Raw genomic sequence first — 27,090 nt, 5'->3', positions numbered from 1 at the left:
AAAAGAAATATCTGAAGGCACTGCTTACAGCAAACACAGAAAAGGGAATCAACAGACACAGAAAATGAAACAGGGATTTTCTACACACACAAACTGATTGAAGGGAGGGCCTGTACTAAGGACAGTGACATGGAACAATACATTTTTATCACCCTCCTAGTTTATCTAGGGGGAGCTAGACCATAATGCTTAAATAGGTGTAATAGCCAGAGGGGTCACATTCTTGTCAGGGCTGAGAGACTCTGCAGGTCAGTCTCTCTGGAATTTCCCTCTGCTCTGTGGCTTTCGGAGAAGGGCCTTGGAAGCAGTGGGTGGATCTTCAGGGACCTCAGCCGATCTCCAACAGGAAACTTGGCAAGGGGCTGAGACTCCCTTGAAAATGGAAGAGCCAGGAGAGGGGTGGTGGGAGAGGAGAGAGAAGCAGTAAGATGTGAGGCTGGAGGTGGAAGCCTGCCAGGAGGCCTGGTGGGATGGTGCCTGCCTGTGAGCCTGGAGCTGGAAAGGGTGAAAACTCAGGACTCACTGGCCCCCTGAGAGAGGACCACCTGTATGGTAGGAAAGGAGCAGCCCAGCTGATAGGCCTGGTAGCAGCAGCCATTTTGCAAGCGGGGCAGGAGAGGATCTGAGTGAGTACACCTGCACCCCCTGGGTGGATAGGGGAAGGAGCACTCTGGTGGGAAACCAGATTAGCCATCTGCTAATGACTGTACACCTTACTTAAAGGAACAGGAGCCAGATCCGCTGCTCAGAGAGAAAGTCTCCAGATTGCTGCGTGAAGAGGAGTCATCTAGGTCTGGGGTATTACAACTAGGAGCTGCTGGCTAGCACTCCAACATAGACTACATCAGAGAAAATAAGCTGTGAATAGTTCAGGAGGTTGTCCTCAGATTTCAGTTCCCTTGAGCATCCTATATACCCCTTACCCCATCTAAGTTTAATCCCCTCAATAAAATAACAAAACCAACACTTAAGGCCTGATTTCTGTTTATGGATGAAAGCTGTGTGGAAAATGCTAATTGACTGGCTGGACTATAGGGGAACCCAAATTCATTGTGAACCCCTTAGGGGGTAGTGCTCTACATTCACATACTCAGTCAATGGAAGCTTGCTTAACCTACAGCAGGAAGGTTCTTTGGTTGATGCAAGTTTTCAGGCTGGCATTGCTTTATCGAGAAATTTTCCTTTTTTCTTCCAAGATAAAGCATTCCCTTTAGCTGTTTCAGTGCATCATCTCCCACAGGCTGATACCAAATCAAATGAAGGTACTTACATTGCTTGCATTTAAAATACATTTAATTAGATATTAATGAATACAGATCTGCATTGATTTGTGCCTTTTATATTTGATTGGAGTTTAAAGGATAAGTTCATCTTTCATAACATGTTACATGCTACACCCATATTCAGGGCAACATGTTATGAAGGCAACAGCCTTCGCTCCCTGCCAATCCCCTGCTTTGACAGCTAGCGGGGGATCTTCTCCCCCCACTATCTGTAAAATTTTTAAAAACACGGCTCCGGTCTCCACCTGCTAGACCACGTCACTGCTCTGTGAATGAGGAACTACAAGTCCCAACAGCCTTAGTGGCTGTCGACTTTTAGTTATCAATGAACTACCACGGATCTGTGGAGCACCGTGGTAGTTCATTGAATCTTCCTGTCAGTATATCTGCTTACCCGTACATCCTGTACAGGCAACCAGATATGCTGACAGATCTGCAGGAGACCTGCATGGCACCAATGATCTGCTGATTGCTGGTGTAATGCTTTCCAGGATCCTTCAGCAAAAAATAATAAATGCAGATTTTTTTATCTGCAAAAAAAATGTGCATTTATTATTTTTTATCAAAAGGTGAACTTTTCCTTTAACTGCTTGCCGTCCGCTTGCTCATCCCCTGCTGACTCGTGATGTTATTGGAAACAGCATGAGTTTGTCAGCAGGTTTCAGCCAATGATTTTGCTGATCAGCTATGGGCAATCACAGCACAAACACAAGACTTTGTACAAAGAACAGCTAGATCTGTGAGTAAAGGCAGTACATTATTTATTTATTTCAGGTACTTGTATAGTGCTGTCAATTTACGCAGCGCTTTACATATATATTGTACAATCACATCAGTCCCTAACCCTCAAGGGGTGTACAATCTAAGGTTCCTAACTCACATTCATATACAAGGGCCAGTTTAGACAGGATCCAATTAACCTACCAGCATGTCTTTGGAGTGAGGAAGGAAACCGGAGTACCCAGAGGAAACCCACGCAGGCACAGGGTGAACATGCAAATTCCAGGCAGGAGGTGCCGTGGCTGGGATTCGACATATTACATAGATTACGTTTGTTAGGCACACAGGTACCCCTTAACTGCTCTTGATGCTAACCCCTTCCAAGTGAGTGTCATTAATACACCGTATATTATTATATCTTATCACTGTATTCGTGGCACTAGCGACACTAGTGTCAGTGTCATTTAGTCAGTTTGTGTCCCTCCCAGATAGTGTCAGTTAGCACCAGATTGCCTGTCACACTATCAAAGTCACACTATAATTCTGTGATCACCGCTATTGCAAGTATAGAGTCTATAACTGCGTAAATTCCAGTATATATACCATAGTTTGCAGACACTAAAACTTTCACACAAACCAATTAATATACACTTATCAGGATTTTGTTTTACCCAAGATGGGTAGCAGAATAAATTCTTGCCTAAATTTAAAAAGAATTGGATATGTTTTCCAACATATAGTAGAAAATATATTATTTTTCAAAATTTTCTGTCTTTTTTCATTCATATAATAAAAATATAAAAAACCCAGGGTTGATCAAATACATAGTTACATAGTTAGTCTGGCTGAAAAAAGATAAAAGTCCATCCAGTTCAACAATAAAAAAATAAAAAAAAACCCACCAAAAGAAATCTCTATTTGAGTGAAAAAAATTATATAAATTTCATTTGGGCACAGTGTTGCATGGTCGCGCCAGTTTAATTTTAATTGCCACCTAAAGTAGCACAGTGCTGAATAAATGCCCTAGTCATGAAGCGGGTAAAACCTTCTGGAGGTCAAGTGGTTAATTTGACTTGGTATCAGCCACTTTAGAATAGGAGGGCAAGAAGCAGCGCAAGAAGCCAATCAGTTCATGAGCTGACAATGAGCATGCTGAAAGAGGATAGATCAGAGTGCCAGAGTGAGGAGCTCATCACAGTCCTGCTTCTCGTTCATTGTCCATGCACTGATCAGGGGTGGGTCTTTGATAGCTTGAACTCAGAGAAAGTGGGTTGAATGTTTTTGGCCTTCATTCAAACTGGAAGACTAAAGGCATCTAGCGGTGGAAACGAAGTACTGCAGGGCAGTTCCAAATAATTATCTAATAATAGGAAATCATTTTATTTTTCATAATTTATAATTTTTTTGCTGAAGTTCTGCTTTAGGGCACATTCCACTTTAGGAGTTGTTTAAATAACTTGTGAGCCACTACCTATTTTTAACAAGGTGCGTCAGCACAAAAACACTTACTCAATGTGTATATATAAAATTTCAAACAATAGTGCCGCTCTCCTAAAAAATATCATATACTTAAACTATAATTTTTCAAAAATATACATTAGTGATATAGGTCCTTTGTGTTAGCGTGAAACAAAATATATCCAAATAATAAGTGACCATTAAATCTACTATAAAAAGTGATCAGTCCAAACGTGAAAAATTCAAAAGTGAACAAATCTCCATTCCAAGTGACTTCTTATTGTGATCTCTATATGCGCTCACCTCCTTTGATGCCTACTAAAGGCAAATCTCGCTTTTGTTCACCTATTGGAACTTTGGATCATATATTGCATCTTAACAGAAATGGTGAGTATCTCCCAATTGCTGCTGGAACGTGACGCTCCTCCCCTACGCGTTACGCTGCAGATGACGCAGCTTCATCATGGGGATATCCCCCTGATGAAGCTGCGTCATCTGCAGCGCAATGCTGTTAGGGATCCGGGTATGACCAGAAATGTGTGGACTGACACAGGGAAGTAGCAGGCTTCAGGAACACAGGCGTAGTCAGGGCTGGAGAGGTGGAATGGTCAGGCAGGCCGTTAGGCACTGTCAGGCACCGCCCGGCGGGATCTCAAGTACCCACAGAACGGGATTCCCGAGGGCGCGGAGTCTAAGCCCCAGTCTGCCTTTTCACCAGAGCCCCTGATGGTGGGGATGGACTTGGCGCAGGACTGAGACCAGGTCGCGGCCCCTGAGTGCACCCAACTGTGGTAGAGGGGTCCGCCGAGGGTATGTACCGTGGGAAAGCCTGACATGAAGAGGCTGGCAGACTTACTGATGGAGCGATCCGTGCGGGATGGATGGATGGATCGTCTGGGTAGCGTGAGGCGTAGTCAGGCGGGCCAGGTCAACAATGTGCGGGCAGCGAGGTACCAGAGGAGTAAGCAGAGAATAGTCAGGGTCACAGGCCGGATTCAGTAACTCACGGGCAGCGCGGTACAGAGGATCAGGCAGAAGGATGGTCAGGCAAGCCAGGGATCAAGCAGGAGAAGTCAGCAGAGGTCAGGATCAGGCAGGGTCAGCAACAAATCAGATAGTCAGCAGAACAGGAACACAGGATACCAGGTACAGGGGCTCATGGGAAACAATACACCAAGGCGCTGATCACAGGCCTGGTCCTACTTAAATACACTTCCTGCAATCAGCTTCAGCTGATGGCTGACTGCAGGAGTGAGCTTCTGGTTGCTGAGAGCACCCGCTGGTGAGCCCTGGTACTGCAGCCCACACGGCAGGTGAGTCCCACCACCAGTGCTGAGTCCATTCCTGACAAACGCATAGGGGAGGAGCCTTGACGTCACCCGGCAACCCAAGGAAGGCAGGCACATATGCTGAACGGCAGACACGCTGGCTGTAAGAGATCGTGGATGTTTTAACTAAAACGCTTGATATTCCTAATATATGTGAGTGTATATGGGCACACAATAAAGGTCTTTTAATGTAAGGATAAGGCACTATGTTTATGTCTTCTTTATACTGAGGAAAAATTATTGGGAGGAGATTAAACGAGGGATTCCTGCGGTGGTGTGAATAAGAGAGGAGAGTCACGTTCCAGCAGCAATTGGGAGATACTCACCATTATTGTTATGATGCAATATATGATCCAAAGTTTCAATAGTTGAACAAAAGCGAGATTTGCCTTTAGTAGGCATCAAAGGAGGTGAGTGCATATAGAGATCACAATAACAAGTCACTTGGAATGGAGATTTGTTCACTTTTGAATTTTTCACGTTTGGACTGATCACTTTTTATAGTAGATTTAATGGTCACTTATTATTTGGATATATTTTGTTTCACGTTAACACAAAGGACTTATATCACTAATGTATATTTTTGAAAAATTATAGTTTAAGTATATGATATTTTTTAGGAGAGCGGCACTATTGTTTGAAACATTGCACTTTAGGAGTACATGTTGTCAACCACTCTTATTGTGAATGTATTATACTTATTTTCTTTCAGTTATTGGCAGATGAACTTTCATACACATGAATATTTCTTATATAACCCGCTTTTTTATTTTTATTTTCTTCACAGCTGATTTAACATTCCATGAACTATTCTGCTATGACGCTTACATAGTGTCTGCACCATCACCACAGAATGTAAAGCAAAGGGAGATTGATGAGTATATGACTGAGAATATTGTTAAACGTCTTGAATCAAATGGATTTAAATGTTACCTTGGATCCAGAGACATATATGGTGGTGAACATGTTATACCAGCCTTGAGTAAACCAATTACTATAATCCCAACAACTATTGTGCCAGTGTATAAGGACAAAGTTTTTTCTTCATTTCGGAACTTACTCCTCAGAGTGGATTACTTGGATAGGATTGTGCTTTTGACATTTGATAAAACGCAGATTGATCCTCCAGCTGTTGCTAGGAATTGTTACTCGATTGATGTCAAAGACCCCAACCTGCTAGCAAAGCTGATGAAAACAATTTCAACAAAGACAGAGCAGATACCAATACTTGCTAGGAAAAGAAAACTTGAACGGAGTAATTCAGGTAAGGATATGTTTGTCACATATTTTGAAGAAAGTAATTGATTAACTGGTTCTACAAAGTGACCCAATGGCAGAAAAAATTGGATCATTTGAATGCCTAGAGCTTTTGTGGAGCCCTCAGTGGCATTAATACCACATCCAAGATTTTGGCCTTAATATCAAGCTGCATTGAAGGAATGTTAAAATGACATGTGATAATGCTGGTCTGAGAGGCCAATTTAGCATATTCTAGGCACACTAAAATAGCTTATTTTTTATGGTGAAAAATGACATGTCCTTGATTCCCTCAGCGATCCAGTCACAGGCTGAATATAGAGATTTGACTTCTGTCCATGCTACATTTAATCTTCATTACTTCTATTCTGACTCCAACTGTTGTATTAGTGCCTTAACCCTTGCTGAGACCTCTATGCCTGACCTGTATAAGCAGATACAATTACCGCGGACAGTCTTTATCAGATAGCTGAACTCACCAAACACCGGTTTTCTCTTCCACAAAAATCATTATTGCATGCAGCAGTTATAGCAGACAACAGATGAAGCAGATGATTGAAAAAGACAGTATTTGCAGGTCAAAACATGGTAATGTGTTCCCAGGGGTGAGCAGATTAGAGGTGACCTAAATATTAGCAGCCATATTGATCACAATAAAGACAGAGTGAAAAGGAAGCGGAAATACAGTCAGGTCCTTAAATATTGGGACATCGACACAATTCTAACATTTTTGGCTCTATACACCACCACAATGGATTTGAAATTAAACGAACGAGATGTGCTTTAACTGCAGACTGTCAGCTTTAATTCCGGGTCTTTTGGTGTTGCTGAGCTCCTTCTTTTTAATAATGTTCCAAACAGTTGTTTTGGCCACGCCTAATGTTTTTGCTATCTCTCTGATGGAATTGTTTTGTTTTTTCAGCCTAATGATGGCTTGCTGCACTGATAGTGACAGCTCTTTGGATCTCATCTTGAGAGTTGACAGCAACAGATTCCAAATGCAAATAGTACACTTGAAATGAACTGTGGACCTTTTATCTGCTTATTGTAATTGGGATAATGAGGGAATAACACACACCTGGCCATGGAACAGCTAAGAAGCCAATTGTCCCATTACTTTTGGTCCCCTAACAAGTGTGAGGCACATATGCAAACTGTTGTAATTCCTACACCGTTCACCTGATTTGGATGTAAATACCCTCAAATTAAAGCTGACAGTCTGCAGTTAAAGCACATCTTGTTTGTTTCATTTCAAATCCAATGTGGTGGTGTATAGAGCCAAAAATGTTAGAATTGTGTCGATGTCCCAATATTTATGGACCTGACTGTACATCACAAAAATGGGAGGGAACATAGAGAATAAAACAGTGCATGATCAAAATATCCACAAGACGGCAGTATCTTAACTAACTAAACCAGGGCTAATAAACAGTGGCTTAAGGAAATTAACCGCTTGCCGCCCTCCCGCCCTCCCACCTGCAATAATCACTATGCGATCACATGATCACAATGTTAGCAAAGCTGTTATGAACCAATCTGATTCATAACAGCTTTGCTTCTCTTCCTGGTGAGCTGTGATTGGTCCACAGCTCTCACATGATACATGGGGCCAATCACAGCACCCTGTACCATGTGACCAGCTCCAACCAATCACAGATCACTATTATTTTGAATTGTCATGAACTTAACTCACTCATGACAGTTCAAAGCAAGCTTTGCATTGCAGGAGCACCGATCAACGGAAAGAGCCAAAGACATCGGCTCTGTCATGTGATCAGCTGTGTCCAATCACAGCTGATCGCATGCAAATAAAGAAATGCAGGTTATTGGCATTCCTCTCCTCAAGAGCTGTCACGCTGACAGCTCGTGAGGAGAGGAGAGCCGGTAATCGGCATTTCTTTATTTACATGCGATCAGCTGTGATTGGACACAGCTGATCACATGACAGAGCCGATGTCTTTGGCTCTTTCCGTTGATCGGGTCATGTACACTGATCATCAGGGCAGTGATGATCAGTGTGTCCTGATTATCAGTGTAGCCCCATCAGTGCCACCTGTCAGCGCCCATCAATGCCATCTGCCAGCGCCCATCAATGCCACCTGCCAGTGCCCATCAGTACCACATCAATGCCACTGATCAGTGCCTACCAATGCATATCAATGCCACATATCAGTGCCCATCTGAGCTGCATTTCACTGCTGCCTATCAGTGCCAGTCAGTGCCGCATATCAGTGCCAGTCATTACTGCCTATCAGTGCACATCAGTGCTGCCTGTCAGTGCCACCTAACAGTGCCAGTCAGTGCCAGTGCCAGTCAGTGCCGCCTGTCAGGGCCTCCTATCAGTGCCACCTATCAGTGCCATATGTGAGTGCTGCCTTTCAGTGCCCATCAGTGATGCCTGCCAATGCCCATTAGTACCACCTACCAGTGCCTCCTCATCAGTGCCCATCAGTGCAGCCTATCAGTGCCCATCACTGCAGCCTCATTAGCGCACATCAGTGAAGGAGAAAAATCACTTATTTACAAAATTTTATAACAGAAACTAAGAAAAAACTTTTTTTAAAAAACATTTCCAGTTGTTTTTGGTTTGTTTATCAAAAAATTAAAAACCCAGAGGTGATTAAATACCACCAAAAGAAAGCTCTATCTGTCTCAAAAAAATGATAAAAATTTCATATGGGTACAGTGTTGCATGACCACGCAATTGTCATTCAAAGTGCGACAGCGCTGAAAGTTGGCCTGGGCAGGAAGGGGGTATAAGCACCCAGTAGGCAAGTGGTTAAATGAGCTTCAACATGATTATTCTTCAGCAATGGAATCTTGCATGGTGAGCATGCATACAGGCCATGGAGGTTGAGTGCATTACTTATTGTTTTCTTTGAAACAATTGTACATTTTAATTCCTTTCTGAATCTCTCCACAAGTGGTCCTTTGCTTTTGGACAACTCTTCTGGTAGTTCTTTTCACTCCAGTGTCAGAAATCTTATGAGGAACACCTGGTTGTGACCGGTTTATGGTGAAATGGTGTTCTTTCCACTTCCGGATTATGGCCCTAACAGTGCTCATTCAGAAGTTTAGAAATCCTTCTGTAACCAATGCCATATGTTTTGCAATAAGGTTGTGAAGGTCTTGAGAGAGCTCTGTTTGTTGTGTGACACCTTGGTAATGAGACACCTTTTTATAGGCCATAGGTGGAGCTGATAATAATTTGCATTGACAAGGGACAGTATTGCTTTCTAATTACTGATAGATTTCAGCTGGTGTCTTGGCTTTCCATGCCTTTTTGTATCTCCATTTCTTAAAGTGTTCAATACTTTTTCCCTGTGACATTCCATTTCATAACACATAACTTAATTTCTGAACTTATTTGTTTTGGTTTCTTTGTATGTATGAATTGCTTGAGTTGTTACATGTGGTGAAAATTTAATGTCAATAGCACCTGAAAGGGTAAATTCCTGTCTGTAACCCAATTGTCCTTGAATATTTTTAAACCTTCTGGATTCAGCAGAAATAAAGCTCCAGACACCAAAATGTGCAAGCTAAATCTCTGAAAGTTTAATGCGTGCAAGCAGTTTTACACAAAACAAGAACGACCAATGAAATATTATACTCTTATCAAAGAAGATATAAACTACAAATGGCTGATGAACACCATATAAGGTAGTTTTGTTTACTGAGAATAGAAACTAAAGTCAGGAAACGAGAGAGGTGTTACAAGTGAAACTCAAAATCAAAACGAACTGTTCCCACATCTAAAATGGAAGCATTATACAAAATTGATGAATAAATAATTTGCGCTAGTAAATGTGTATAAATATATAAATATATATAAAGAAATCATCAAATCATAAGTCCAGAAAAAAATATATATATGCCAATACCACAAAAAAATATAAAAAAAACAAAAAAAAACAAAAACTTTTAAGTGCAAAAAACTTTTGTGCAAAAAAAGTGTCTAAATATGAAAAATTTCACCAAAAAACCTTGATAATATAATGGCAGATCATCCATAAATATATCTTCAGAAACGGAAACTCTGCAACACAACGATCCTCATCGATCGAAATAACAGGATGAAAAACTTTGTAGTTAATCGAAAATCCACTTCTCCAATAGATAAAGGACCACCTTCAAACGTATCCATGGGGGGAAATGTCAAGCACTCGAGAGAAACAGAAAGACTTCATGGTGCAATATTATAAAAACCAATTCCTTTATTAGGTACTCATTGCACTTACTCAAGAGGTGTCCCAGCCGACACCAGCATCAACAGCATAACAGCAATCACATAAACGAGCCTGGCTACTCAGCACATGCGCAGTAGCTGGCAGCCAAAAACGTAATGACGTCACATCAATCAAGCTCCGCCCTCACGGAGGGCAAAAGTTTTTTGCACTTAAAAGTTTTTTTTTTTTTTTTTTTTTTTTATATTTTTTTGTGGTATTGGCATATATATTTTTTTTTCTGGACTTATGATTTGATGATTTCTTTATATATATTTATATATTTATACACATTTACTAGCGCAAATTATTTATTTATTGGTACACTTTATATATGGTGATTTTTTGCAGCTGGTACACTATTAGTAAGTTATATAATTTTGACCATAGGCGCTATTATTAATTTTTCTCATACAAAATTGATGCCAGTTAATAAGACATATTTCCTTACAGTTCCTCCCATTTGTGACATAGTGACAACACATCAAATTTCAGAGTTGTTGTTTCCAAAATGCATCCGGGTTCTCTAAAAACTTGTTAAAAATGCATATGCAAAGTTTAGCAACAACATAGAACATAAATATTAGTAAAAAACAAAATCAGCAGGTTACTTTCTTAAAACATCCATTCAGCCATCTTCGGCTATGGATCGGGCTAGAGCTTGTAAAGCATTTACCTGGGCTCTATAATTCTCAATGACTTCATAGTAGTCTGGAATCTCAGTAGATGTGTTCTGTATCCATGTACAATACTCATAGTCAGTCAGTCACATAGACCGGTCAATGCTGCACCCATTTGTTCTATTTTCATTTCATTTATGAGCACCTGTTTTCTTAATGTCCATAGTTCAACATTCAAAAGATTCACTTCTAGTTGTGTTTCATTTATAATCTGATCCATAATAAGGGAATAATTGTTTAACCTTCTCATCAATTCTACCCCCCACCCAGCCCATGAAGGGAACCATGACCAGACTTGGTCTCCTGTTTTAAACAATTCCTGTTTCAAAGGATATTTGGATGACTGCTAGCCAGTAAAGCATTTCTGTGTTTCCCTCCCATGACATCCATTATTGGTACCAAGGTGGCTAAATAACACCATACTTCCTGTTCCTGGGGGATCCATGGATAACAAGTTTTCCCACAACATACCTGGACTCCTTCAGTAAAAGCTACTGATTTATTTACAATGCTTACATTTGGGTTACGATAACCAACTAAAGCTAGATTAATAAAACCTCGGCCTAATCCATAATATTTTCTGTGGTATGCATTGTTAGTAATGTTTTCTATGTATTTTTTCCATCTATTCTTAGTAGTGTTTACTTGTACAAAGTTATCATCCTCAGGTGCTTTCCCAATGACATCAAGTTTAGACTTACTACAAAATCCTTCTCCTTCATTTGATTTGTTGCCTAAATGAAAACACCATTCAGGTTCCATCATAACTCCCAACACTGCAAATGTAGGCCTTGTAGTAACATTTGTAAGGATAATACTCAGATTACCAATAAACATTGATGTCACATTTTTTGATGCAGCATATAAAGGAATGTTCTTTGTTTCAGGGTGGAGCATACTACAAACCCAACAACTCTTGAATCCCGAGAGTTTGGCATACCTATACTTAAATCTCAACAATGACATATTTTCTGTCAATGACCTTTTCTGCTTCTTTTTTATTAGTCCACTGTCATTCACAGTCTTATTGTTGTGGCCTCAGATTGGTGGCCATTCTTCTGGGTGATAGTAGCAGTAAGCCACTGAAAAAGTTATCACTGAGAGACAACCAATCAAAAGAAAGTTCTTTTAGGCTGTCTCTGGATGAAGTAGCATCCGGAAGATTGGAGGGTGCTGTTAGGTCTGTCTCCTTTCCTTGTTCCATCTGTTGCTTCTGGTTCTTTGGTGGTTCTGGGATCCTCTTTACTCTAGAAGCATGTATCCAGACATTGGAATCAGCAGTCAGAACTGTGGTTCTCGTCACAGCCGTCACTATGGTAGGTTCTCCATATGGCTGATCTGTGGTCTTGTGTTTGTGAAGTTCCTTAACCACTACCCGATCTCTTGGCTTGTGCGGGTGAGTAAGATCATTTGTGGGAAGAAGAAATGAAAGCGAGACATCACCCTATACACAATTCAACACCCAAATCAATTCCTGGACATATCTTTCCTGGATTAATTCTAAATCACCTGGCATAGCTACCAAAGGGCCTCTTGTCCAGGAGGTGGGGAATGGCCTGCCCATAAGAATTGTAAAAGGGGAAAGTTTGGTGACTTTATTAGGTGTCACCCTCATCTCAGCCAGAATAGCTGGCAGGTACGACTCCCATCCCTTAAATGTCCCGCCTGTTATCTGTTGTCTTCTATTAATGATGTGGATGGATGATGAAGGCAAGTGTATATTTATAAATGTACTTTTCCCGCAGCAGCTAGTCCAACAGTTCTTTTCCAGAGAGATGCATTTATTCGGCCCAGAAACAATTCATAAAGCAGAGGTACAGATAAGGCAGATGACAGGGTATTTAGAATATTCATGCAACCATCAAGCTCAGAGGGCTCACTTTCTATATATATAAAATTACAATATCCCTACATGGCCCCACTTGAATCATTTTTTTACTCAGAACTGATTCGTGGCTAATCAAACTACTCACACCTTCCTGGTTCTTAAAATTGACAGTATGTTTACTGTTTGGTTTATTGCAAACTGTTGTAATTCCTATACCGTTCACCTGATTTGGATGTAAATACCCTCAAATTAAAGCTGACAGTCTGCAGTTAAAGTACATCTTATTCATTTCATTTCAAATCCATTGTGGTGGTGTATAGAGCCAAAAATGTTAGAATTGTGTCGATGTCCCGATATTTATGGACCTGACTGTAGTTGCTAAATTAGGGGGTTTACCCAACATGTCTTTCAGGTGGCTAAAACTATACACACTACAAAAACAATTTGGAATTTATTTCCCACCTGACTTTAAAAAAAAATAAATCATGAAGACTTGTCCTTGGAAAAACAAAAATATGCCATGGTCCTCCAATAATGTCCCAAATACTGAGGCCAAATCTCTGAGAGCAGTAGCTCTCTTAATGCATGCCAAAGAACTTTAATTGGAAAAACTCATACCACATGCCCAACTGTCTATGGGCTATCAACAAAATGGTTGTTCATCCCAGTGTAGTATCTAGGTGTAAATTAGGACACCTCAATTTTCAGCTTTTTCAGTTGCTCCATAAATTGATGTCTTTCTTGCTTTAGCTGACTAATCCATCATGGCACCAGGCGGGGCAGATGGTGGGGCTAAAGAGTGGAGATTATTTAAATTATTGGGCTCTGGAGCATAACCAGACACATATATGAGCCAGTGAAGACGTGCTGATTTCATATACTTCATATCCCAATTAGGGTCCCCTGAAAACCATGGGAAAGCTTCCTTATCTCCCAAACACACTGCCCTTATCATGTCTATATGAAACTTATCATTAGACCCATCTCTTTTCATATCCAGGGACCATTTGGCAATATTTTCTATGAAAGGGACTACATAATAATCAACCCATGGCGAAACTCTGATCGCATATTCCTTACAACTTCACCTAGACAATTCAGGATTTTCTTGTCTTTCTTTTTCTTAGCAATATCACTTAACACTTTACACGGAGGCTTAGGAATGTTGGGCAGAGGTCCCTTACCGTGGACTATACCCATCTTGAAGCAAAACAAATGTTAGGCAAAGCACTAAATTATTACAGTGTTCGCACTTATTCTCTGAAGCGGAGAGGCTGTAACACCGACAAAACCTTCTCAGCAGTTCAGGAGTTTAACACTTAAAGGTACGACACTGAAATAACCCTTTTCTGAAGAACAAATATATATTACATAGCAGTTTCTTAACATACAGCAAATTAAAAATAAGCACTTATACTTCTAAAGTGGCAAAAATAAACGAGGACTCCTGTGATTTCACAATATTATACCTGCCTAGGCAATTTTTTCCCAGAGGCTCCAAACCTCTGAATTCCCTTTGAGGTCAATCAAAAAGATCAATTCCTGTCTGTAGCCCAATTGTCCTGGAATATTTTTAAACCTTCTGGATCCAGGAAAAATAAAGCTGCAGACATCGAAGTGTGCAAGCTAAATCTCTGAAAGTTTAATGCGTGCAGTTTTATACAAAACTAGAACGACCAATTAAATATACTCTTATCAAAGAAGATATAAACTACAAATGGCTGATGAACACCATATAAGGTAGTTTTGTTTACTGAGAATAGAAACTAAAGTCAGGAAATGAGAGAGGAGTTACAAGTGAAACTCAAAATCGAAACTAACTGTTCACACATCTAAAATGGAGGCATTATACAAAATGGATGCCAGTTAATAAGACATACTGTATTTCCTTACAGCACCTTTAGAAATATATTTACTGAGAAAAATGGTGACATGTTCAATACTTATTTTACCCTCTGTATAAGGCAATTTAGGACCAATGGGGAAGGCCAAAGACGTCCTCGAACTTGTCCACTACTTACACTACTTCCACCACTTGCATGTGATTACAAAATGAGGCCTCAGACCCATCAAGGTAAAGCAAAGCATTGTCCATACATAAAGAGATTTTCTCCTCCAGAGGGCCACAGCAAACACCTCCAACAGCTGACATCTGAGGAACCGCCAGAGAGAGTGACTCCACAGCTAGATCAAACAGTGATGATGAGAGGGGGCACAGATGCCTGGTGCATCTCTGGTGAGACACATCCTTATTAGTGTGCACTTGCACCGTAGAGTTGATATACAAAAGGTGAACCTATTGACTAAATTGAAGGCCAAAGCCCATATGAGACATAGTTTCCTACAAAAAAGGCCAATGGACAGTATCAAATGCCTTTTGCACATCTAATGATAATACCAGTCTACTTTGTTGAGAGGTAACAGCATTATGGATATGCAGATATAGCGCATATCCACAAATGAGGGTGTATATTAATAGTACTCTTGCCCTGCATAAACCCTATCTGGTCGGCATGGATAAGCCAACAATTTAACAACACAATTTAATAGAGAGATAAGATGGTAGGACCTACACTGCAGCTTATGTTTACCAGGCTTGGGCAATAAGACAATGAGGACTTCAGTCATAGAGTCCAGTAGGTTACCTGCTGTAAAAGCATCAAGAAATAATCTATGTAGTCTAGAGGCTAGCATGTCTGAATAGGCCTAGTACCACTCTGCTGGAACTCAACGCCTCTACCATTAAGGGTTTGTCCAGAAGGAGCTGTTGAGAGGTGGTGAGTTCCAGGAAGGTGAAGGCAAAAAAAATTGAAAAAGCAATTTCCAAGGGTTATAAAAGTTAGCAAAAGCCATGTTAATAGCCAACAGGTCACTGGTGACAATACCATTGGGCAACTGAATACAAAGGATAGAGCTGTCCAAATACTTTATTTGAGAATGAAAAGCTACAGTTTTCCATTCTTTCCGCTGTGCTCATGTAATCTGACTGACAAGTACAGTTGTTGTTTCGGCGTTAGCTCAACTAAGTGTAACTGTAGAGCTCTATGAGTCCCAACCAAGGCACTATGAGAGTCAGGAGAAGGGTTAACAATATACTGCCTATGGGTTGTTTCAAGAGTATTTTCCAGAGCCTGTAGCATTGCTCGGCAGGAGAAGCGATGCTGGACAATATTTGATATATAGGAACCTTGCACCGCTGCTTTAAAGGCATCCTACATGGGGCCAACGATGGTGGAGTAAAGATTATTATCCCAGTAGTGAGTCATATCTTGTGAGAGTAGTTCAAAAATGTTGGAGGTGGATATCCACAGGGGACTGAGCCTCCAGATTCAAAAGGAAGGCCTATGACATATACCTAGATCCAATTTAAGTGGATAGTGATCCGAAAATGTGTGCATCAAATAGGACATGTTCTGCACCCATGAAAGAAAGTTAGCTGTCACCAGTGCATAATCTATTCTAGAGAGAGCATAGTAAGATTTGGATTGGCAGGAGAATACCCTATCATTAGAAGACTTCCAGCTCCAGAAGTCTACATATCCATAAGCTGTGCACCAATTCATAAAAAATTTGGATTCAAACAATAATGGCGGGAGCCTATCCATAACAGGTTGATGGACAGAATTAAAGTCTCTCAAAATAAGGGTGGGGCAAGAAGCGAAAGTAGACAAATGAATGCTTGCTTCAGAGAAACTTGCAGCCATGACCAGTGGAGGGACCATTATTGAAAGAAAGGGATCTCTGTGGATGGTAGCATGAAGAATATTGGCCCTTAGGGTCCAGGGGAACATTTTTAAGTCGTAGGTCTGGAAAGGCTCACATCATGGTTAGAGTTTAGGAGGATAAGCAATTAAGTTTTAGGATTACATTACGTGTTAAGGATCTGTTTTGTAAGTTATAGTTAAGGCTAGGTTTAAAGGTAAGTCTAAATTTTCAGGGTTAAATGTTTTATGGCATTGGATAGAATACAGCTGCGTTAAAACCTCTACCAGATTATTTTTTGCCACTTGTGTTTCACTGGGGAAACTTCTTGACCCAAAGGCACAATAAGAAGCAGTCTCCTAAAGTAAAGGGATTTTCTCTATTAGACATTTGTAAACAGATATCCCCATACCTCTTATTCTAGCGATAACTCTAAAATTTCGGATTTCCTTTCACTTTATTTCTCGTGACAATGGTCACCAGTACAAATAGAGGGGTGAATTTCCCCAAAGGGGAAACATACAGCAATTAAAGTTTGACAGAGGATGTAACCCTTCCCAACTCTATTCAAAGTAGAAAAAGGTTTGCCTCGAAATACCAACACAGGGCCAAAGCTTGAGTATGCCTTTGCACATAATGGTGACGGGAAGAGGGTGGGGTTTTTTCATTTTTAATTATTTATTTCGATTTTTTTTTAATTTCTACACTGTCCCTTTCATTTTTTTTTGGTTGCTTTTATTGTTATCACAAGATCGGTGTGATCAGATGCTTTCTCAATATAAAAATGGTCATGTTTATTCGTGGCTCCCAGTTTCTTACACTGTAGAGATAATTGGAGCCATTCCATTCTCCAATCAGCTCTATTGTCAGCTGGCAGAAACACTGGCTGCGTTCTCAGGTTCCCCGATGTGACAAGACAGCCTGAGGAAGCCATGGAAGCCTGTGGGCTGAATGAAAAAAGAGGAGAAATATCTGCCAGAAAAAATGTGTGGTATGCCCACCATTAGAATATACTGCCCTGCGTCAACCCACTTCTTTTCAAATCTTTTTTTTATTGAAATGTTAACAATTACAACAATATAGAATGATTCAGGATAGAAAATAAGTACAAACTTATCTTAGCACCATGGTGCTAGCACGCTCTTAAATCTGAGAAAGCAATCATATACTGGCCTATTAGGCCATCAAAGGCATACATAAACAAAACAAATCAATACCGTATTTGCCGGCGTATAAGACGACTGGGCATATAAGACAACCCCCTACTTTTCCTGCTAAAATGTAGTGTTTGGGCTATACTCGCCGCATAAGACTACCCCTCTTCCAGTGCACACCAGTGGGAGGAATCGTGCCCCATCATCGGTGTCAGTGGGAGGAATAGTGCCCCATCATTGGTATTAGTGGCAGGAATAGTGCCCCATCATTGGCATTAGTGGCAGGAACAGTGCCCCATCATTAGTATCAGTGGGGGGAATAGGTGCCCCATCATTGGTATCAGTGGCAGGAATAGTGCTCCATCATTAGTATCAGTGGGGGGAATAGGTACCCCATCATTAGTATCAGTGGCAGGAATAGTGCCCCATCATTAGTATCAGTGGGGGGAATAGGTGCCCCATCATTGGTATTAGTGGCAGGAATAGTGCCCCATCATTGGTATCAGTGGGAGGAATAGTGCCCCATCATTGGTATCAGTGGCAGGAATAGTGCCCCATCATTAGTATCAGTGGGGGGAATAGTGCCCCATCATTGGTGTCAGTGGGAGGAATAGTGTCCCAACATTGGTGTCAGTGGGAGGAATGGTGTCCCATCATTGGTGTCAGTGGGGGGTGGAATAGTGCCCCATCATTGGTGTCAGTGGGGGGTGGAATAGTGGCACCGCGCCACCCCCCTAAAAAGTGTCCGTATGCCGTATACTGGCGTATAAGACGACCCCCGACTTTTGAGAAGATTTTCAAGGGGTAAAAAGTCATCTTATACGCCGGCAAATACAGTAATTGCAATTTTAGTTACCAACAAAATTGGTTACAATTAAGGTGTATAATACCTGCATAGTGCACTAATTGCCTTCACAGTTATCCCAGAAGAGCAGACCAATATATGGCCGGACTTCCAGGTAGTATGGTCTTAGGAAGAAAGAGAAGAAGGGGAAAAGAATGAGAAAAGAAAGAAGGAAAAATAAAGGATTATAAGAGAACAGAGCACAAATTTAGCCAAGATAACAATATTATACTCGATTCCATATATTCATATTGTGTAACATGAACATTTCTTTCCAACAAGACCACTTCAGGTCAAATTTCCCCATGTGCTGATAGGAAATGGCCACAGCCCTCTTGCAGATGTAATGTGAATGTATGAATTACTTCTGATATAGAGGGGGTTTTAGTTGATTTCCAAGCAGCAGCAATTGACATTCTGGCAGCAATAAGTATATTGCCAATTATTGTTCTAAATTGTCCAGGGAATAGGTTTAAGGTGATATTAAGTAGCGCCAGATGCGGTGCTCGGCTAGTCATCATTCCAGACATCCACGAAATAAGTGCGAAAACCTCTTGCCAGAAATTGTGTAAACAGGTGCATTCCCACATAATATGCATCAGGTTACCTTCCCTGCTACAGTTCCTCCAGCACAATGGCGACACATTAGGATACATTTTAGCTAGTTTGTATGGGGTAAGGTAGCTGCGGTATAATATTTTTAGAGAACAATCCCAGTGATTTGTACATTTAGTAATACTCAGATTATTGCTCAAGGTTGCATCCCATTCATCTCGGGTGAATGATCTTTGTAAATCCCTCTCCCATCTGCCCACGCAGTTTAGAATAGAAAGATCATTGTCATAATGTAATAATTTGTAAAACCATGAGATACCTTTTTTTGTTCTAATAGGGTTAGTTAAAACGTGCCATATTTTAGAATCTATTTTAATCCATTTCTTCGAATTCACACTATGATAACCTCTTATCTGCAGAAAAGACTTTCAAACTTTATAGATTTTAGGGTCTCTCAAAATGCGATATTCTGACTACCTAACATCTTTCAAGACCCCGTATAACTATGTACCCTAGATTGTGCTACAGACACGACATCTTTTTTGGGGTGACTTTTGGGTTGGGGTACCAGGAATGGCATCAGGAAAATTCCTCACATGCAATCGGCTCACTGCATCTGGGTTGGGTGTTCGGGCCACAGCACGGCCGTGATGATCTCTTCCTGAAATTTTAGGAAGGATCCACTTTGTCCAGTTTGCACAAAAGCACAAAAGTGTTCTACAGAGCCAAGTGAAAAAAATATACAGACACTTTTTGTACCAGCATCTGGCTTTATGGGAAACTAAGTATGGCTTCATCATCTGGTCTCTGAAGTCCACTCTTCCCATGTTAAGGTTATGGCCATGGACACAGAGAGGCTTCTCAACAGCACCAGTTGCCATGCAAATTTGGACTGTCGTGTCTGCGTGAATGGAAGGTAGGATGAAAACATACCATTTGTCCTTCCACTTCACTGCGAGCAATTCATCATTTTTCATGCAGGCTTTTCCCCCCTTTCTAAGTTGGGAATTTACAAGCCGTTGGGGGAAGCCACGGCAATTAGGTTGCAAGAATGTACAAATGTCTGAATAGCGGCACGTTTGCATAAAAATTGTCCACATATAACTGGTACCCCATATGGAAAAAGGGTGACACCAGGTCCCAAATTATCTTGCCACTGCTCCCCATGTAGTCTGGGCATTTGAGGGGGGCTCCATGTGAATATCTAACTGTTTGAATGCAAGGGGCCAAAAAATGAATGAGGGACTCATCAATATAGATGTTTTGTTGGGGTGTATATACATTTGCAAATTTCTGGTTTATGTGATTTACGAGGGGCCGAATTTTGTGGAGCCTATCATATTAAGGGTCATCCCGAGGACGAAAGAGTGTATTGTCGCCAAAATGCATAAATCGCATTATAGTCCCATATTCATGCCTGGTCATGGCAGCAGAGAACACAGGCATATGATCAGTCGGGTCTGTGGACCAATATAACCACAACTCATTCTTTTTAGTAATGCCCATGTTGAGGGTTAGGCCCCAAAAAATAATTAAATTTGGAAACCATAACAGGTTTCCATGCAAATTGACTGACAAGGTTTGAATTTGGGTTGGTGGTGACATATTGCTGTACATATAAACTGCTTTGGTCCACAATCGATCCATACAGATCTTCTTTGAAAAACAACTCCAAAAAATCAAGGGGAGTAATTATATTTGCTGTTTCCACTTGAATTCTGGGTTGGGCAGTGAATGGGTGAAACATGGGTGCTGCAGGATTTGCATGCACATCTGGAAGAAAACTATGGGCTCTACGGCCATGTGTTTGAATTCTTGGTGGCTGTGGGACACTACACCAGCTTCTACTACACTTATGAGACTTGCTACGTCACCAAGTAATATTGCAGGGCTGGTATTTAAAAGGCCAGGATGTACTAGGTCGCTGGTGCTCGCCAGTTTACCAAAAGTTAGTGCGGCACTAGTACTGGCACTCTGCTGCATATGAGCATCATCATGCAATTCTAACACCTCAGCAACCTGGGCATGGTGTTCGGTATACCTGACCTTAGCAGGGACCACTTCTTCATCTGCTGAGCTATCTGTCATGGTGCTGCCGCTATAGGTTCGTGTTCTGAGGCAGGTTCTGTCAGTGAGGCTTCCCCTTTGCTCTCATATGTCATACTCAGAATTCTGTAGGCCTCTTCAACAGAGTACCTTTCGTTGGACATTTTGGCCACCAAATTTAAAGGTAACTAGTGCAGAAAAAAAAAGCAACTGACTGTCTTCTACAAAGAAAAATTACCTGCAAGTGCTAGCACAGATCAGGCCTGATCTGCAGTTTTGTGTGTAATGTATCAAGTGACAATGAACTACTGACACTGCACTTGGTGGGGGGGAGAGCGGAGGGGCTAAAAGCAGGTGTTGGCAGGTGTCGGGGCTGATCCTGCTAATGCTGCATTTTTGGGGACACTATACTGGTATAGTTATGATCTGATTAAAGATATTGATCCGTTCAGACACTATACTACCAATGGAAGTTTATAGTGTGCATGTGAGTAAGTTCCTGGCAACAGGTTCAATGTGATGGTAATGTAGCAGCGGACAATCTGCTGCTATCTGGGAGGGACGGTGACACTAATGCTATCTGAAGTCGCTGGTGACACTAATACAGTGATCAGTAAAAAAATCTGTACACTGTACTAATGACACTGGTGACAGGGCAGTGAAAGGGTTAACTGGGGGATGATCGGGGGGTAAAATGTGACCTAGTTGTGCTTTTACAGTATCAGTGTAGTGCTTTGACTTATGTGGATCTGCTTTCCTCACTCTCTGGAACGGAATGTGCTCCAGGGAGAGAAGATTGCATTGTTTCCTGTGTGTTAGGGATCCGGGTATGACCAGAGGTGTGTGGACTGACACAGGGAAGTAGCAGGCTTCAAGAACACAGGCGTAGTCAGGCTGGAGAGGTGGAATGGTCAGGTGGGCCGTAAGGTACTGTCAGGTGCCACCTGGCAGTGTCTCTAGCAGCCCACGGCACGGATTTCCTCAGGGCGCGGGGTCTAAGTCCCAGCCTGCTATTCTCCAGGGCCCCTGATGGTGGGGATGGACTTGGTGCAGACTGGAACCAGGTCGCGACCCCTGTGTGCGTCCGGCTGTGGTAGAGAGTACTGGCAGGGGAGTGCAGGAACGGAGTCTGATGGGAAGGGGCAGGCAGACTTACTAGAGGTGATCCGTGCGGGATGGATGGATCGTCGGGTGAAGTAAGTGTCAGGCGTAGTCAGGCAGGCCAGGTCAGCAACGTGCGGGCAGCGAGGTACCGGAGGAGCAGGCAGAGAATAGTCAGGGTCACAAGCCGGGTTCAGTAACTCACGGTACAGGGGATCAGGCAGAAGGATGGTCAGGAAAGCCAGGGATCAAGCAGGAGAAGTCAGCAGAGGTCAGGATCAGGCAGGGTCAGCAACAAATCAGATAGTAGCAGAACAGGAACACAGGATGCAGGTACAGGGGCTCATGGGAAACAAACACCAAGGCCCTGAACACAGGCCTGGCCATTCCTTAAATACACCTGTGTAATCAGTTTCAGGTGACGGCTCATTGTAGGAGTGAGCCTCTGGTTACTGAGAGCACCCGCTGGTCAGCCCTGGTACTGCAGCCCACACGGCAGGTGAGTCCCACCACCAGTGCTGAGTCCATTCCTGACACTGTGCCTGTGTTCTGTAAACACAGGGACATGATGAGCTCTGATTTGGTACAACTGATCAGCAGGTCCAGGCCAAACATTATTGATCTGGTGAGTGATTGATGCTCTAATAAATCACAGCACCGCTGGGCCAGCAGGCACATGCACACAACCTGCCTGTCAACATATCGGTAGCGACGGGAGTGCTGGTCACGTTTATATACATGTAGCAGTAAATCTGCTCTAGGGTGGATGGCAATTGGCTAATATCCGGGGTATCCTTGGATAGGGTCACTGTCTTGCACAATGGGTACCTTTGCTTGTGCTGGGACAGGATGGAGGTCACTTTCAGGGATAACTCTACCTTAAGGTGGACCTCTGACTCAAAGATGGCAATACACTGTGTACAATTGAGCAGATGACTGAACTTTAGTTAACTCTCTTGAGCCCCATGTTATTGTACACCACTACTGTCACTTGTTGCATATAGGAGGGACACTACTTCACTCCTAGTAAGGGAATGGAGTCCTGCCGTGCATCTAGTGCTGATTCCATGCAAGCACTTGCTTAACTCTTTCACTTTCGTACCTGTGAACAAGTTGGAGACCTCTGAGCGCTGATCTGCTCCCATTACTATGGGATATAGACCACCAGGGGAGATAATGCTGACAACAACTCTCTACTGCAAGGATGTCCTGCCTTTAATAGGTACACTCTTCACAACAGGCTGCTTTTTTGACCTTCATTATCCTTGGTAACCACTTGCTGTCTTCATACCCCAGTGTGCTTACTGACCCAGGCTGGAAACCACATGTGTGCCAGTTACTTACATATACCCCTTTTGAATAAGTTCAGAAAAAGCAAAGGCAAAGTTTCTTCAGTTTCATTTTACTAAAGAACTTAATCAAGGCAGTTGACAACAGTAACAGTCTTTTCCCCAGCTACCCTAGTCCCTAACTGTTGGCTGCCCCAGCATACCTGCACAGGTGCAGTCCAATAAAAGGCATGTCCAGAGTGGTAGAAAGCAGATGTTGGTGTCCTCCCTACACTGTCGATGGCTTCCTGGATACTGGCACAGGACTCTATGCTCCTCGAAGGGCTCCCCAACAGCTCCACCACACTCTCTCTCAGGGCAGGCAAGGCTCTCTCTGGCAGTTGCAGCAGCTCTGTGAAGTGGCTGGAGACTACATGCTGTGTGTTTTGTCTGTCCCTTCTCATGCAGCCCACTCTCCATTTATTAACAGCACAGGGAGAGAGGCAGAGCCTAGAAAAGTGCAGGGAACTAGGTTCACACTTTCCCTCCCAGCTGGGGCAGCAGCTGTCTCACTAACCAGAATTTCAACCTGCTTACATGGTGTTGGCCTTTTTTTTATTATTAATATTTTATTGAGTTTTACATTTCATCTATTCCATCCATTTAAAAATTCAATATAACGTATTCAATTATTTTCACCCAAAATACAAAAATACAAAACTTCCCCTTCCCCCCACCCTATCCCAATCAATACCTTCCTTTCCCTCCCCACCCACCCCGCCCCTCCACTCAGCATCATTCCTCTCTCTTTTGGAGTCCTAGGGTTTTCATCTATTCCTATTTCCTATATACTTTCAATTAGTTTAACCTTCCTAAACTCCTCCCACTTTTTCCATTTCTCACGAAAACACTCCATTTTGTCCTCATCTATATGGTATAATTCCTCCATTCTATATATCTGATCTACCTTTCTAATCCAATCCGTTATTTTTGGTACTTCCTGTTCCATCCAAAATTTAGGAATCAGACTTTTTGCTGCGTTAATATAGTGCAATAACCCAGAATTGTTATACCTTTTAACTCTGTTCCATGTAAAAGACATATCCCTGGTTCCTGTAATATTTTTATCTCAGTTTTTTCTTGTATCTGATGGATTATTTCTTCCCAATATTTTTGGATTTTATAACACTCCCACCAAATGTGACCTACTGTGCCCTGTTCCCCACAACCCCTCCAACATAAAGGTGATTTATCCCTATTTTGTTTGTGTACTATATTTGGTGTCATATACCACCTCGCCAAACATTTGTAATTCATCTCTACATCTTTCATACTCACATTACCGTGTGTTAACTTATAAATCTTTTTTTGTTTATCTTCCTCTATCCTTATTCCCAATTCTCTTTCCCATCTCTCCATATATGCAGGGACCATGTTTGTTGTTAACTTAGTAAAGATTTGATATATTTTCCATGTTTCCCATCTCCCCGTGTACTAAACAAAATTTCAAATGGATTCCACTGTTCTTTTTCCTTAGGGGCCTAGGAAGTTTTTCTATAAAATATTTCATTTGTAAATACCACCACTCATTTACTTTAGTGAACAACTCCTTCTTTTTCATTTCTACTAGGGGGCAAATTTCCTCACCTTTCATTAGGTCTCTTAATTGAGCATCTCCTTTTTCCATCCATCTCCCTGCAACCTTTACATTCCCCGGCCGGGAATCGTGTTTACGATAGGCATCAACATTGAGTTAAATTCCCATCCCATCTGTTTGTGCATTGTGTCCCAAACTCTCAAAACAATTCTTGTAAATATACTTGTGCTGTCTATCATTACACGACAGTGAGGTGGTAACCATATTGTCTTATCCAAATGTGTTTTACTTAATGTGTTTTCTATATTTTCCAACTTTTCCCCTGTGCATTATGTGTCCAGTCAAAAATTTGTGCTATCAATACTGAGTTATAATATCTTTTAAAAGCAGGAACACCCAATCCCCCATTTTCTTTGTCTCTAGTTAGAACTTTGTAACTTATTATAGGTTTTTTATATCTCCATATAAACTTTAACATAATTTTTTTCATTATCCTAAAATACTGTCCTGGCAGATTTACTGGGATCATCTAAAATTTGTATAAAATTTTTGGAACAATTACCATTTTAATTAGGTTTATTCGTCCTATCCAAGATATACCACCTATCCCAAATTTTCTAATTTGGTCTTTGATTTAATTTAATAATGGAATAAAATTTGCTTTATATAGATTGCAAATATATATATAGATGCAAAATTTATTCCGAAATATTTTAGTTCTTTTTCCTTCAACGAAAAAGAAAACTCTTTTTGTAAAGCCTTTTTCTCTCCCCTTGGAAGATTTATATTCAAGATTTCTGTTTTAGTTGGATTCCTTTTTAGGTTAGACAATTCCCCATATTCCTTCAGTGTTTTCATTAAATTGGGTAATGTTATCCCTGGGTTACCTACATAGAACAGAAAATCGTCAGCATACGCCGCTACTTTATGCTCTGTCTCTTCTATCCAAATTCCCTTAATATCTATGTTTTTCCTTATTTTTGCTAAGAGGGATTCTAAGGACAGGACAAACAGCAAAGGTGACAATGGGCATCCCTGACGGGTCCCGTTATACATCTTAAAGCTCTCTGATATTTCCCTATTAACTTTTATTGCAGCAGATGGTTGATTGTACAATTTCCCTATCCATATTCTTATTCTAGGGCCCATCCCCAGAGCTTCCAGTGTATCCAAAATATACCCCCAGTCTAATCTGTCAAATGCTTTCTCAGCATCTACCGTCAATAACAAAACAGGGAATTTTTCTCTTTTACTTTTTTGTATAAGCAATATCGATCTTAATCCATTATCCCTACCCTCTCTCCCAGGGACAGACCCCACTTGATCCATATGGATCCACTCCAGCAATAAATCCTTTAACCTATTTGTTAAAACTTTTGCATATAGTTTTAGTGTCTATATTTAGTAAGGATATCGGTCTATAACTAGAACACTATGTACTATCTTTCCCTTCTTTTGCTATTATTGTAATATGAGCCTTCAGGGATTCCTCCCTCATTTCCATCTCCCCTCCCAATGCATTCATATATATACTCAGTTTAGGTATCAATTGATATTTAAATTTCTTATAGTAGCTCACAGTATACCCGTCCCGACTTTTCCCTGCCATAGTACTCTTCAATGCACTTTGAATTTCTTCTTCTCTTATTGATCTCTCAAGGGATATTAACTGCTCTTCTCTCAATTTTGGTAGCCCCGCCTCTTTTAGGTATATCTGTCTTTTTTTACTTCTTTCTTCCTCTTCTCTTATGGACCGTTGATAATTGATATTATATAATTTACTATAATAATCTTTGAACACTTTTGCAATATTTTTGGTAGAATATTTTAGTTCTCCTTTATTATCTCTTACTTTCTCTATATAGTTCTTACCTTTCTTTTTTCTTTGAGCTCTCATTAAAAATTTTCCTGGTCTATCTCCCCACCGATATCTTTCCCTGATCATCTTATTAAACACTCTCCTTTTTTCTTCCTCCATTAAGTTATTTAGTTCTTCTCGTTTTTCCATTACATTCTGCTTAATCTGGTTTGTTATTTTATTTTTAT

The 27,090-nt window shown here is 41.2% G+C and overlaps 1 protein-coding gene across 1 annotated transcript in view; it reads left to right on the top strand.

Annotated features, from left to right (window-relative positions):
* The first annotated feature begins 3,754 nt into the window (after window positions 1-3,754).
* Window positions 3,755-27,090, top strand: part of LOC149442361 (uncharacterized) — an 86,867-nt gene continuing 63,531 nt past the window's right edge. Inside the window, exons 1-2 of the mRNA XM_089656217.1 lie at window positions 3,755-3,848; window positions 5,577-6,053. Coding sequence (XP_089512343.1) covers window positions 3,755-3,848; window positions 5,577-6,053 — 571 coding nt within the window. The remainder of the gene's footprint in view (window positions 3,849-5,576; window positions 6,054-27,090) is intronic.

This window comes from Staurois parvus, unplaced genomic scaffold, assembly GCF_062004578.1.
Source record: "Staurois parvus isolate SC_StPar_1 unplaced genomic scaffold, SC_StPar_1.0 ptg000894l, whole genome shotgun sequence".
NCBI lineage: Eukaryota > Metazoa > Chordata > Amphibia > Anura > Ranidae > Staurois > Staurois parvus.
The sequence above is the reverse complement of the archived record's forward strand: the minus strand, read 5'-3'. Positions and strand labels throughout refer to the sequence as shown.